The 12757-nt window shown below is 51.2% G+C and overlaps 1 protein-coding gene across 1 annotated transcript in view; it reads left to right on the forward strand.

The window, feature by feature from the left end:
- The window catches only part of MAP4K2 (mitogen-activated protein kinase kinase kinase kinase 2), a gene marked incomplete at its 5' end in the record, with an annotated part of 36572 nt that extends 24801 nt beyond the window's left edge, over positions 1-11771 (forward strand). The window contains 14 exons of the mRNA XM_080984415.1: positions 307-419; positions 1652-1693; positions 1870-1954; positions 2044-2123; positions 3208-3268; positions 3522-3645; positions 4379-4437; positions 5977-6080; positions 6238-6409; positions 8577-8645; positions 8770-8856; positions 9311-9381; positions 10642-10697; positions 11214-11771. Coding sequence (XP_080840541.1) covers positions 307-419; positions 1652-1693; positions 1870-1954; positions 2044-2123; positions 3208-3268; positions 3522-3645; positions 4379-4437; positions 5977-6080; positions 6238-6409; positions 8577-8645; positions 8770-8856; positions 9311-9381; positions 10642-10697; positions 11214-11301 — 1211 coding nt within the window. The 3' untranslated portion in view covers positions 11302-11771. The remainder of the gene's footprint in view (positions 1-306; positions 420-1651; positions 1694-1869; positions 1955-2043; positions 2124-3207; positions 3269-3521; positions 3646-4378; positions 4438-5976; positions 6081-6237; positions 6410-8576; positions 8646-8769; positions 8857-9310; positions 9382-10641; positions 10698-11213) is intronic.
- Positions 11772-12757: the final 986 nt, after the last annotated feature.

Consider the following 12757-nt stretch of genomic DNA (forward strand, 5'->3'; position numbering starts at 1 on the left):
CCAATAAATTACATACAGTAAAAAGATAAAACCATGCAATAAAACGGCATAGTAGAAAGAAAGCAAATCTGGCAGCAGGGAGCGGAACAGATAAAATGAAATGGTTGGCAATTAAAACCAAGCCGGTACAGAAACGGAGTAGTAGGAGGGGCCTCGGCAGGGAAAGGGTTAAGCAGCCATCCAGGATGGCATCTGTGCAGTTGGGTGGGCTAGTGGAATGCAGCAGAGAGGGGCTCCATTTCTGACCCCTTCTTAAATCTTTTAATTTGTGCTGGTGTGACGGCGGTGCTTGTCTTTCCCCCACAGACAACGCAGATCTGAGCGATCCTTCAGATACCTCACAGACAGGCTCCCCCAAGCCTGTGGACTCTCTCCTCTCCACAGAGTGGGCTACCATGAAGAGGAAGGAAGAGGCCACTGTAAGTGGGGGCGGGTGGGGACAGAAGCACCCCAAAATCTCCAAGCAAGGAAGCCTGGGATCAGAGCAGATAAATCAACTGTTAAAGCCTGTTTCTGGTGGAGGAAACAGTGGTCTTACGGAACGTGGCTGTAAAGGTTCTAGGGGTTGCTCGTGTGTAAGCCGGTGCTTATCTCCCCGGCTGGGTGCAAACACCTGGCTGGGTTGCCTAAGTGAACCTTTTCTGTCCGGACAGCCACTCACCCGTGGCTGACTCAATCGCTGGCAGAATCCGTCAGTGGGCGTTTCTTAAACTTCTTCCAGCAAAGAAGCTCTTTGACGCCTAGTCTCCTCCTACTCTCTCTGCGCGAAAGCCTTCTGCGCAAGGAGGGCGTGGGCAACGGAGGACCCCTATTCTCCCCGCTGGTCCCAGGCAAGGAGTCATGGGACCGCCTCGCCGCTTCCCCCATCTGCCCCCCTTCTCCACTGGTGCTACGCTGATTCTCTTCCCCAGAAGATGGGCTGCTTCTCCCAATCCCTGGACGTTCTCTGGAATCCCTCTGGCTTTTGCTCTCTCCCTCCGGCACTGATGGCAGTTCCCTGACAGTGACCTAGCTGGCTAAAACCTTCGGAGAGAGGGCCAGCAGGAGGGGCCACTAGGTTTGCCCCTCCAAATACAGTGGTACCTCTGGTTACGTACTTAATTCGTTCCGGAGGTCTGTTCTTAACCTGAAACTGTTCTTAACCTGAAGCACCACTTTAGCTAATGGGGCCTCCTGCCGCTGCCGCACCGCCGGAGCACAATTTCTGTTCTCATCCTGAAGGAAGGTTCTTAACCCAAGGTAATATTTCTGGGTTAGCAGAGTCTGTAACCTGAAGCGTATGTAACCTGAAGCGTATGTAACCCGAGGTACCACTGTATAGGCATTTTGTGGGGTGCAGTAAGAGGGAAAGGTGGGGCTTGGGAAGTAGCAGGACATGTCTGGAATGGCTCTTTGACACTCTTGCGAAAAAGCCCCCAACGCTCCTGTTTCTCATGAGGAGTGCCCTGCCCCACCTGCTACTGGTACGGGGTTGAAGGTTGCAATCCTATTGAGGGGAAGGGGTCTGGAGTTAACCCAATATGTTGGCATCTTCAAATAACTACACCTTTTCTTTCTCTTTCTTTCTTTCTTTCTTTCTTTCTTTCTTTCTTTCTTTCTTTCTTTCTCTGGTGACTTCCCCCACCTCTTCTTCACCCCTCCTCTCTTGCAGAGGCTACTGTGTCATGGGTTGCCTCCCACTCCTAAAGTCCACGTAAGTCCTCTTCACTGGGCAGGGGAGGGTGGTACATGCATCAGCAAACTGGAGCCAGGAGAGTAGGATGGGGCAGGGAGTTCACAGCCAAGGAATTTTGTAGGTCTCAGTACAGGAGCCCTGGAAGTGGGTCTCCAACTCCCCCCTGCAGCTTTCTGTGTCTTCTCTTTTCCAAGATGGGGGCCTGTTTCTCCAAAGTCTTCAACGGCTGTCCGCTGAAAATCAACTCGGCTACGACGTGGATCCACCCAGAGACACGAGGTAGAACCCACACGTTTCCTGTGGAAGCTTGGCACCAGAGATTGGCAGCTGGTGATCTGACCTCCCCCTCTTCTCCCCCCCACCCGTAGATCTCTACCTAGTGGTGGGAGCTGAAGAAGGCATCTACACACTCAATCTCCATGAGCTCCATGAGGACACGATGGAGAAGGTGAGGATCCTGGAGAGGGAGGAGCTGGGGTGGAGGGTTCTCAACACCATGGGAAGCAGGGTGGATCCTTGTTTCCACACATCCCATGGGACCAAGTTTGGGCCTGCCCACCTGTCTTATCACCTGACATTAAAACGATGCCAAATTACCCAGTTAGAAATTGAGCAGCACCAGTAAAAAAAGCACACCTCTGCTCAGCACCAATGCTCAGTGGAAGGCATTGGTCAAGGGGCTGCTGGCTGAGGCAACATGGATGCATGGCCTCAGCCTCAGTGGTGCTGTCCGTGGTCCTGAATTGCAGTTGTCTTGATCTCCCTCCAAAGGGCCAAGAGCTACCTTCCCTCTGCACTTTCCAGGCATGACCCATGCTTCACAGCTTTGTTTCCAAATGCTCTTATTTTTGCTCCAGAGCTTCCCCCACAAAAAACCTGCTCTTTACTGCTGAGTTGGAGCAAACAGCAATCCATGGAAAACCCAAATTGCTGTTTGTTGTGGTTCAGGTTTAAAGAGCTGGTTTTTGTGAGGAAAGCTCTGGGGTGAAAGAAAGAGAACTCGGACAAGGAGCTTCAGAATGTGGAGTGGCAGGTCTGGGGCAAAGCTAAGCCCTCACTTGACCCTTGCCCTGCCTGCCAGGAGAACTAGGAACTTCTGGCCTCTCCTTGCTTAGGCCTTTACCATGACCACCACCAGAGGTGGACATCCCCTGTGGATCGCAACAGGAAGGGCAGGTGGGTGGGTGCGTTTGGTGGCGGTCAACTCAGGAGGCCCTTTCATTCATCGCTCAGAGATGCCCACGAGAGTGTCTGTCAAGATGCTGAGGTTTCTTATCCCTACAGGCTCTTCTCTTACGATCATTGAATTTTTTTATTGTTTTTGGGTGGCTCCTTTAAAATATCTATATATATAAACACTATTCAATCTTCATTAAGTTCCTTGTATCTAACTTGGACACACTCATTTCATGCCACGAAAATGCAGCGATGGCTCAACAAGCGACTGATCTCTCTCTCGCCACTTCTCCCTCTCTCTCCTGCTTTGTGCCATTCATCCTGCCCCCCCGCCCCCGCCTGCTCCCCTCCCCCAGCTCCTTCCACACAGGTGTTCTTGGCTCTACTGTATGAACAATGTGCTACTGACCTTAGCTGGTGAGTGTCCAGAGACAGAGCTAGAACCACTCCCCTCATTTCCCCTCTTTTTGCCTTGCCCATCAGGTATCTGGGTCGATTTAAGGGGACTGGGGGTGAGCTTCACACGTTGGGTTTAGAGGGGCAATCGGGTGCATGGCTATAGGATTGAAGAGTCCAGAAGGTCTCTGAATATAAAAAAATAGCACCTGCTTAAACTTCCATTTTGCTCCGGCAAATGATCCTCCCGATTTTCCCGCTTCTGCCTTTGCAGGGAAGTCCTCCCAGCTCTCTTCCCACAACCTTGTGGGTCTCTTTGAGCAGCGGCGCCAGCTGCAGAAGCGGCAGGTCCCCCTCTCCATCGCCACCAACCGGCTGACAGAGCGGATCATCCCCAGGTGGGGAGAGGCGGGGAGGGAGGGACCCCCCCATCCCCTGCCCCACTTCAAAGAGAGGAGAGTAGTAAATTCTCTTCTCCGCCCCCCCCCATATCCGATCCTAGTGTTGGAGGTATGGCTGATTTCTCCAAGCTGCTTCCCAGGGAGCTGCTTGCGACTGGAACTGAAGCTGGGAAGGGTTGGCTGTGGGGTCCTGGGAAAGATGTTGGGCAGGCAGAGGACCCATGGGAGCAACGAGCTGTGCAAAGCCTCAGATCTCCACCCTGTGGTTTCTGGATGCCCCTGGGCTTAAGAGGCGGCCTGTACATTCCTAAGCCAGCCTATGTGATGCCCAAGAAGAGGACCCTCCCTGGTGACTTCAAGTGACTCCCACCTGAAAGCCCCCCCCCCCTGAAGTGCCACAACCAGGCAATGCCAGTGGTATTGAGGCTGGTGGACCCAGTGGGTTTGATTTCCTATAAAAGCAGCTTCCTGAGTCCCTCCTTAATAATTCCTTTATTGGGCCTCATGAGGACTGGAGTCTTACTTCATTTTGGGGGGGGAAGGACTATAGCTCTGTATTAGAGTTCCTGCTTTGCAAACAGAAGACGGTCCCCTGCTCAGTCTCAGACAGACTTTTCAGTTAAGGACAGACTTGGCGGGGAGGACCCGCCTTTGCCTCTGACCTGGTGAAATTCGCCCCCCACCACACACACACACACCCAGGCCTAAATCTGTTCCTTTCTCTTGACAGGAAGTTTGCCCTCTCAGCCAAGATAGCTGACACCAAAGGATGCTTGAAGTGCCGTGTAGGTTAGTTTTCTGGAGAGGGGCAGGCCTGTTGGGAAATGACAGTTGGTGGCTGTGTGAGGGAAAGAGGAGTTTTGGGGACGTGGAGGTTGGAGGAGATGAGGGGGAGAGGGAGTTTTTATATCCCATCTTTCCTCCAAGGAGCTCATGAAGTCATATGTAATATTATTATTATTATTATTATTATTATTATTATTATTATTATTAATTAATACCCTGCCACCCTGGGTGGCTTCCAACAGAATATTAAAATACAATAGTCCATTAAACATTAAAAGCTTCCCTAAACAGGGCTGCCTTCAGATGTCTTCTAAAAGTCTGGTAGTTGTTTTTCTCTTTGACATCTGGTGGGAGGGCGTTCCACAGGGCGGGCGCCACTACCGAGAAGGCCCTCTGCCTGGTTCCCTGTAACTTGGCTTCTCGCAGTGAGGGAACCGCCAGAAGGCCCTTGGCACTGGACCTCAGTGTAATTTTCTTCTTCCCCGTTCTCCCCTCACAACAACCCCGTGCTGTTCAGTGGAGAATTGGATATTCAAAATTTGACTGATATTTGGGTCACACCAGTATTCTGCACCCCAAAGCCAAAAAGGGAGCAGCTTTTCAACTCTGGTCTTATGGTGGAGGCGACGTTGTAGCCCTGTGTTACGCCAGCCTCCTGGAGTGTTGTGCTTTTTTGAGAAATGCAGTTGGGTGGAATTGGAGTAAGCCGCATTGAAAGGGGGAAGTGGGTGATTAATGGCTTCCTCATCCATTGGAAAAAGAAAACGGGGTGACTCTTGTGGGTGTGCGGAATTTGATGAGAAACACGGCATGATGAGAAAATAGTAATCAGTGCCTCCCCCAGAAGCCCTTTAGCAGTCAAATTTGCAGCTCTCCCCAGCACTCACTTGCATTTCCCTAAAAAACAAGCCAAGTCAAAAGCCCAAGGCCATATGTGAGTGAAATTCGGCTAAATTATGCCCTGGAGGAATTGTGGGGTGTTGTGCCTTCCAGATTCAGAGCAGCATTGTTGCAGGCCCAGCAACAGTCACATGCAACCAGCTGCAATTTTGCAGCCTTTTGGAGCCTGTGTGAACTTGGAGAGCCCTTCACACAACATGTTAAACCGGAAGGCTTTTTGTTCGCTGAAGTTAATAACGCAAGCGGGGTAGTGTTTTAGCGCAAATTAAAATGCAGCTGTTTTATTTTGAAAGATAAACACACTGCTAAAATGGCACTGCCCAAGTGCCCAAGTGTAGAGGGCATGACAACAGGCAAAACCCACAACATGGCACAGCAACTTCCTTGCCGGCAGCCCTGTCTCTGAGCTGCTCAACTACTCCATGCTCTGCTGCATTTCTTCTTGAAAGGACAGAGAATTGCACTCTGAATTAGTTTTTCTCAAGAGACAGGGAGAGGCGCCATGAGAAGCAAACCCCTTTTCTGCTGTCAGCTGCTGCTGGGCAGGAGGCCTTGACCAAAGAGGCATCAGGAGGCTCTTCAGGGGGAAAGGGGGACTTTGGGGAGGTTGACACCCCCCCCCCCGGTTCTTCTGTATTTCAGTGCGAAATCCTTACTCTGGTAGTACCTTCCTCTGCGCTGCACTCCCCTCCAGCCTGGCCCTCCTGCAGTGGTACGAGCCTTTGCAGAAGTTCATGCTGCTGAAGGTAAGTGGGTGCAGGGCCAGGAATGGGGGTGCAGGATGGGAGGAGGGACCCTCCCCCTCCCCCTCTGGCATTCCAAAGAGCACCCAAGGGAGCAGGCAAGGAGGGCATGGTTGGGCAGTGTCAGACCTGGTTCCTGCATCCTCTCTCTCCTCTCCAGCACGTCTCTGTGGCGCTGCCCGTCCCCCTGACCCTCTTTGAGCTGCTGGTTGTGGAGACGGAGGAATACCCGCAAGTGTGCTTGGGGGTGACCGGCACCGACCAGCCAGGGGCGGAGCTGCATTTCAGCACCCTCTCCCTCAGCACTGGCCTCAGCACCTCAAGCCCTTCAGGTAAGAGAGAGGGAAACCGGCATGGAGTCAGGGAGGGGTGGGGCACGGCCCCTTTAAGAGCTGCTGCTTAGTACTGTTAGGCCTCCCCCCTCTGCTCCCCTTATCAGGGAACCCACAGGAGGGCAGACGGCTCTTGGGCTCAATCCTGCTTGTGCGTTTCCCAATACAGTCATACCTCAGGTTACAGATGCTTAAGGTTGCGTTTTTCAGGTTACAGACCGCCGAAACCCGGAAGTACCGGAATGGGTTACTTCTGGGTTTTGACGGTCCCACATGCGCCAAATCGCATCCCGCACAGATCACGTTCGCAACCTGAGCGTCCACTATACAGGTGTCTGGTTGGCTGCTGTTAGAACAGGATGCTAGACTAGATGGGGCCCCCATTGGCCAGATCCTACAGGACTCTTCTTACATATTTTTTTTTCTTAAGGAAGGGCGAAGGACAAAAGCCAGGTGTGCAGGAATAAATAAACACATAATAAAATAAAATAATCTCTGCCACAGATGCACCCCATAGGCCTGAGTTGTTTGTTGTTACAATGGACCCAACCCCAAATGTTGGAGGATATCCTGGCTCCTCTAACGGGACTGATCCTATTTAAGGTTCCAGCCGCTAAGTTTCCAGGGCAGTCCCCTTCGTGGAGAAGATGTTGGAGTCTCAAGCAGGCCTAATGCCCCCCCACCCAATACCAACTTTTCCATTTCTAACACACATTCAGCATTTAATGGCTCCTGGAAACCATTGACTACGCTCAGGGCTGTATGGGGTTTGCCCCCTCTGGCCTTTTAAAAAGTTGTTTTGTACTTCTGTATATGCCTCAGCATTCATCCGAGCATGGTGACCCTGTTGGTACCTGCCTAACTAAGTTTGCAAGTAGAATTTTTGTGTGTGTTGAATAAAATTAAGTTTTTAATCTTGACTTTCCACTAAAGAGCTCAGCGCAGCAGACATGGTTCCCCTTCCAACCGTTTTATCCTCACAACAACCCTGCGAGGTGGGTTAGGCTGAGAGATGATGACAGGCCCAGGATCACCCAGGATGCATGTGAAGAGTTCGGTTCTGTGGGGCAGATTTGACAATAGGTGGTCAAAGGCAAAGTAACCAGACGGCAGCTGGCTGGACTGGTGCCAGAGATTGCATTGCCTGGCAGCTGCCAAGGCCCATGGCTCAGGAGGTGACCCAGCTGCCAGCAAAAGCTGCCATATAAAGAGAATCTTCCATCTGGCTCAGAATTGCCTGCAGTGACTATAGCAGGAGCTGTCCAAGGTTTTAGGCCCTACAAGGAGATGCCAGCGGGGACTGAGCCTTGGGAGCTTCTGCATGCAAAGCAGATGCTCTACTATTGAGCTGGTCTGCCCTTTCCCTAAAAATAAAATAAGATTCTAGTCCTCAAGCTTCCGAACAAGGGACTGAACTGAATAGGAAAGCAGTCTGTGCTTATTAGGACCAGTCAAATGTTGGGTTATGGAAAATAGCAGGAGAGATTGATTTTAATGGGGGGGAGGATTACTGATTTAAAAGTAAGGATTTGTGGGCTGACAAAGTGAAGAGTAATTCTTCTTGACATTAGGGAATATGTTATAGTTAAGCAAAAGTCTAGCAGGAACCAGAAATGAACAGCCGATGGGTAATAAAGAGGAAGAAAATTGAAAGGGGGGGGGGAATCAAAGATAAAATGCTAAAGTATCATTTTTGAAATGGAATTTGGAAACATATTTAATATTGAGCAGCTAACGAGGGTGGGAAGTGAACCATCAAGATGGCAGGGTGGGAAGTCACTTTTAAATTTGTATTGAATTTGAATGTGATGTTAAATTCATTAAATTTTTTGAAAAGCAATAAAAAAAAATTGGCAAAAAAAAAAAAAAGGAACGTAGGAAACCGCCTTATGCTGAGAAATCCATTGCTCCATCTGGCTCAGTACTGACTGCACGGACTAGCAGTGGCTCTTCATGGTTTCATGCAGGGGACATTCCCTGTCCTGTAAGGAGAGGTCGATGGAGACTGAGCCTGGGGCAGTCTGCATGCCAACCACCTCCTCTTTTCCCACTGACATCTCGCCCCTCTTGCTCCTCCTCCCATTCCTCTGAATGTGGCCCCCAGCTTCCCCCACCCCTGCTGCGAGGGCCAGCCCTAGACTAGCCTCCCATGCCTCTTTCCTTGCAGGTCGGCCCTTGGTCATGGCCAGCCACGTGACGCAGATGGACCGAGACACTGTCCTGGTGTGTTTTGAGCGTAAGTCTTTCCCCAGTTTGACCTGCTCCCTTGGCCTTGGTCTCCCCGCGGTCTGCCTGCCCCTCCCCTCGCTTGCCTCTTTGCCCTTTGGCCAACGCTGCCCCTCCTTCTCTCGTTCCCTCAGGTTGTGTGAGGGTGGTGAACCTCCACGGCGCCCCTCAGGGAGCCCTTCCTCCAGAACTCACGTTCCACTTCCCTATCGAGACCATTGGTAGGTGAGGGTCCCTGGATGGGGTGTGTCGGGTGGGGTTTGAGGCCTCCCAAACGGGTCGTGGATCCTCGAGTGCCTTCCCTCTGGCAGTACAGTCATACCTCATGTTACGTTTGCTTTAGGTTGAGCGTTTTCAGGTTGCGTCCCACGGCGACCCAGAAGTACCGGAAAGGGTTACTTCCGGGTTCCGCCGCTCGCGCATGCAGACATGCAAAATGACATCACACGCATGCGCAGAAGTGGCGAATCGCAACCTGCGCACGTGCAGACGTGGGTTGCGTTCCTTTCAGGTTGTGAATGGGCCTCCGGAACGGATCCCGTTTGCAACCAGAGGTACCACTGTATTGGATTTGGGAGGTGGGCTTCCTGATTCCTGAGTTAAGAGGCTCTTGCTGTGACAGCTAACCTCTGAGGGGGGCCTGTTTGCTCACTTGTGGTCTCCCCATTCTTGCAGTGTGCCTTCAGGACAGTGTCCTGGCCTTCTGGAAACACGGCATGCAAGGCCGAAGCCTGGAATCCAGTGAGGTGAGTCCGGCCAGCCTGGGGCAGAGGGGCCTGTGGGCATCAAACCACCAGCCTGACAACAGGACCATCAGAGTAAACACGAGTTAAGCTCCGTTGGGCGGTGGTGAGGTGCTATTTTTCCTGGACTGTGTGGCTTCCGTCTGTGACATTTGACGTACAGAGGATAGCTCAGCTGGTAGAGCATCAGACTCTTAATCTCAGGGTTGTGGGTTTGAGCACCACATGGGACCAAAGATTCCTGCATTGCAGGGGGTTGCACTAGATGATCCTTGTGGTCCCTTCCAATTCTACAATTCTATGTATACCCTGTTGGAAACATGCCCAGGAAGGCCGCCAACTTCCCAAGACTCCGGGGTGTCTCTCTGGTGGTCCTCCCTGGCTGTAAATTACCCTCAGTCCAGAGAGACTGGTGATAAGCGACCCCTCCCTCCTGAGAGGAGCACGCTCGTCTTCTGGCATGTCATTGCAGAAGAAAGAGTCAATCGTAGTTCTAAAATTACTTTATTTTACAGTCTATATGTACAGAGAATCCATCAGCATGTCTGTGCTCTTTGAGCACCAGTACAGAACAGCAACACTTTCAGAAGTGAAACTAACTTCCAACAGTACTCAGACTTCCTGTCTCACGCTCTCTCAGACACTCAAATTATGCATACAAAACACATTACATCAGTACCACTCGCTGGAGCAGCTTGGATAGATAAAAATCCTATATCCACCCATTCAGGAGGGTCCTTAGCTCAGTGACAGAGCATTTCCTTTGCATGCAACACATCCCAGGTCAAACCCTGGAATGCTGCCAGTGTGGGACCAGACTGAGTTAAATGGACTAACAGTCTGACGCAGTATAAGGCATCTTCCTATCTCTGACCGCCGCCTTTCATGGTTTAAGTGGTGCGTTTCTGCTGCATGGCTTAGTGGTTTGTTGGACTAGAGATGGGCAGGCCTGGGTTCAAATCCTCACTCGGCCATGAAACCCACTTGGATGGCTTTGAGTTCTCATAGGAGGTGGTTGTGAGGATAAAGTGGTGGGTTGGGGATTATGTGCAGCAACCCTGAGCTCCTTGGAAGATGGGTGGGATATAAATACAGTTAATTTTAATCATCATCATTAATAGAGTAGAAAATGTGAGGTAATTAATAGGAGCAGTGGGTTAATTCTTTTTCCTTTTTTAAGAAGTTAAAGGGTATTATGGGTTTGATAAATGTGGCACCTGACATGGGGATTTCCAACTCAGTTGTCCCTTCCTTCTGTAACAGGTGACGCAGGAGGTGACGGATGAGTCCAGAGTGTTCCGGGTCTTGGGAGCTCACAGGTGAGGAAATGCCTCTGAGGAGGAAACCTCAACATTTCTCCATTTCCCACCTTCCTGTTGCCATGTCACATGGAATTCAGTGTTCCCTCCAATCCACATACGTTGCTTTTTGGCTGAGTGGGTGTGTTCACAATCCACACCAAACTGCAGTCCGGTGCTCTGTAGAGGAGCTGGAATAGCCTTTCTCCGCCTCTCCCTTCCTCCTCCTGGTGCAGCCAGGACGCCAGCAGAGTTTAGTTTTGCAGCCTCCTGTCGTTCTGTTTGAACCGCAGGTTGTGGTTGGAAACGAGCTCTGGTTTCGTCAAACAACGCATGGTTGGACATTCTCTTGGCTTGTTTTGACCACGGCTGGCGTTTGCTTTTATCCGCAATCTCTGCGGTTTAACCCACAGCGCCACCCGCGTACTTCTTGCCAATGCCCTGGCTGTGCCAGCCCTTCCATTGCCTGCCTGGCATATGCCTGTACATGGGCTGTGCTGCTCATTCTTCTTGCCTCCTCTCTCTCCTCCCTGCCAGAGACATCATCCTGGAGAGCATCCCTACAGACAACCCCACAACACAGAGCAACCTCTACATCCTGACGGGTCACGAGAGCAGCTACTGATGACCTCCTTCCAAAGCCTCCAGCCTCTGGGAGGTGGTCACCTCAGCCTTGTGGGGATGCACTATTGTTGGAGACACAGGGCTGCAAGCCATGCCTGCTGATGGCAGAGATGATTGCCAGCATGTGTGTGTGGCAAAGACGGGTTGGAAATCAGAAGAGCCCCCACTCTGCTGCCCCATACACTGGACGCAACCTCGGTTTGGCTCCAGAAATGCTCTTTGCCCGTCGTCCTCGTCTTCCTGAGAACCTGCTGTGCACAAGGATGGGAGGAGCTCTTTCCTCCTGACTTGGGCCAGCATCTCCTGAGAAACTTTTGCAATAATTTGACCACTAGCCATTTGGAAGAATTTGCAATCTTTCCTGGCTGACACCTTGTGCCTGCTTGAATGCTTCCCTCCTTCCCTTTAGGAGTTGCGCTCCCGTGATGCTGCGGAGGGGTGCCAAAATCTGCTGCCGTGTGAAGACAATCGTTTGTTCCTTTAGCACTTGAGCTTTAATTTAAAGGTCTTTCAGGGCACTTTGAGATTCTGGCCTGTCCCCATTGACTGGGGGGGTCGGGCAACATTTGTTTTGTGGCTGGACAACTGAGTGGACAGATGCTGAAGATGGGCAGGGCTGAGTGATGATGATGAAAGAGGTGGGGTGTATATGGGCGTTTGGTGTGTGTGTGTGTGTGTGTGTGTGTGTGTGTGTGTGGTTGGGTGTCATGCTTGTTGATTGACCAGGTAGGAAGAGTAACTGCCTCCCTGCATGGATGGTTGTTGTTTTGGGTGAGACAGTGGTGGCTTAGGTGGCACCTGAGCTCATCGCCCAACAGAGCCTCCCAGGTGCTCCAGGCCAGTTCTGTCCATCACTGTAATTAATCCCCATGGAGGACTGTGAAAGGGGCTGTGGAATCTCTAGTGGAATCCACACCTTTGCAAAAAACTACAGTTCCCAGGGGCCTTTAAAGAGAATGCAATGCAAGCCAGTTTTGAGAAAGTTTACACTATGGTGGCCCAAACCAGACAGTATGATAAATGTTTGCTTCTTGCATTGCTTGATGGCCTGTTTTTTTTTATAGGGGGTGTAATCAAATGCAAACTTGCATGTCATGTTATGTGGGGTGTCTTTCGTCCAGCATGTCATGGCCTTACCTATAGTTGCTATCTGGAATGCAAGGAGGAGGAGGCCTGAATCTTTTCCCCATGAACCACAGCCCTGATGAAAATGGTCCCCAGCCACTTCTTGGGGGAATAGCAGCTTCTCTCACAGGGTAAATAGCTGCCTGCAGGATGGTGTGGCAGGATGGCTGGGGAAAAGGATCCTGATCCTCAGCTGTTCACTTTAAAGTGCAGTCACACATTTAATGTACTGTCTGGGGTTTTGGCCTCCTTTTAGTAGCATGGATGTTCACTCTGAGGCAGGTGGTGAAGCCCCAGCTGGGCCACGTGTTATGGGTGTCCTGCCCTGGCGG

The sequence above is a fragment of the Podarcis pityusensis genome, assembly GCF_964106645.2.
Source record: "Podarcis pityusensis genome assembly, chromosome: 16".
In the NCBI taxonomy this organism is placed as follows: Eukaryota; Metazoa; Chordata; class Lepidosauria; order Squamata; family Lacertidae; genus Podarcis; species Podarcis pityusensis.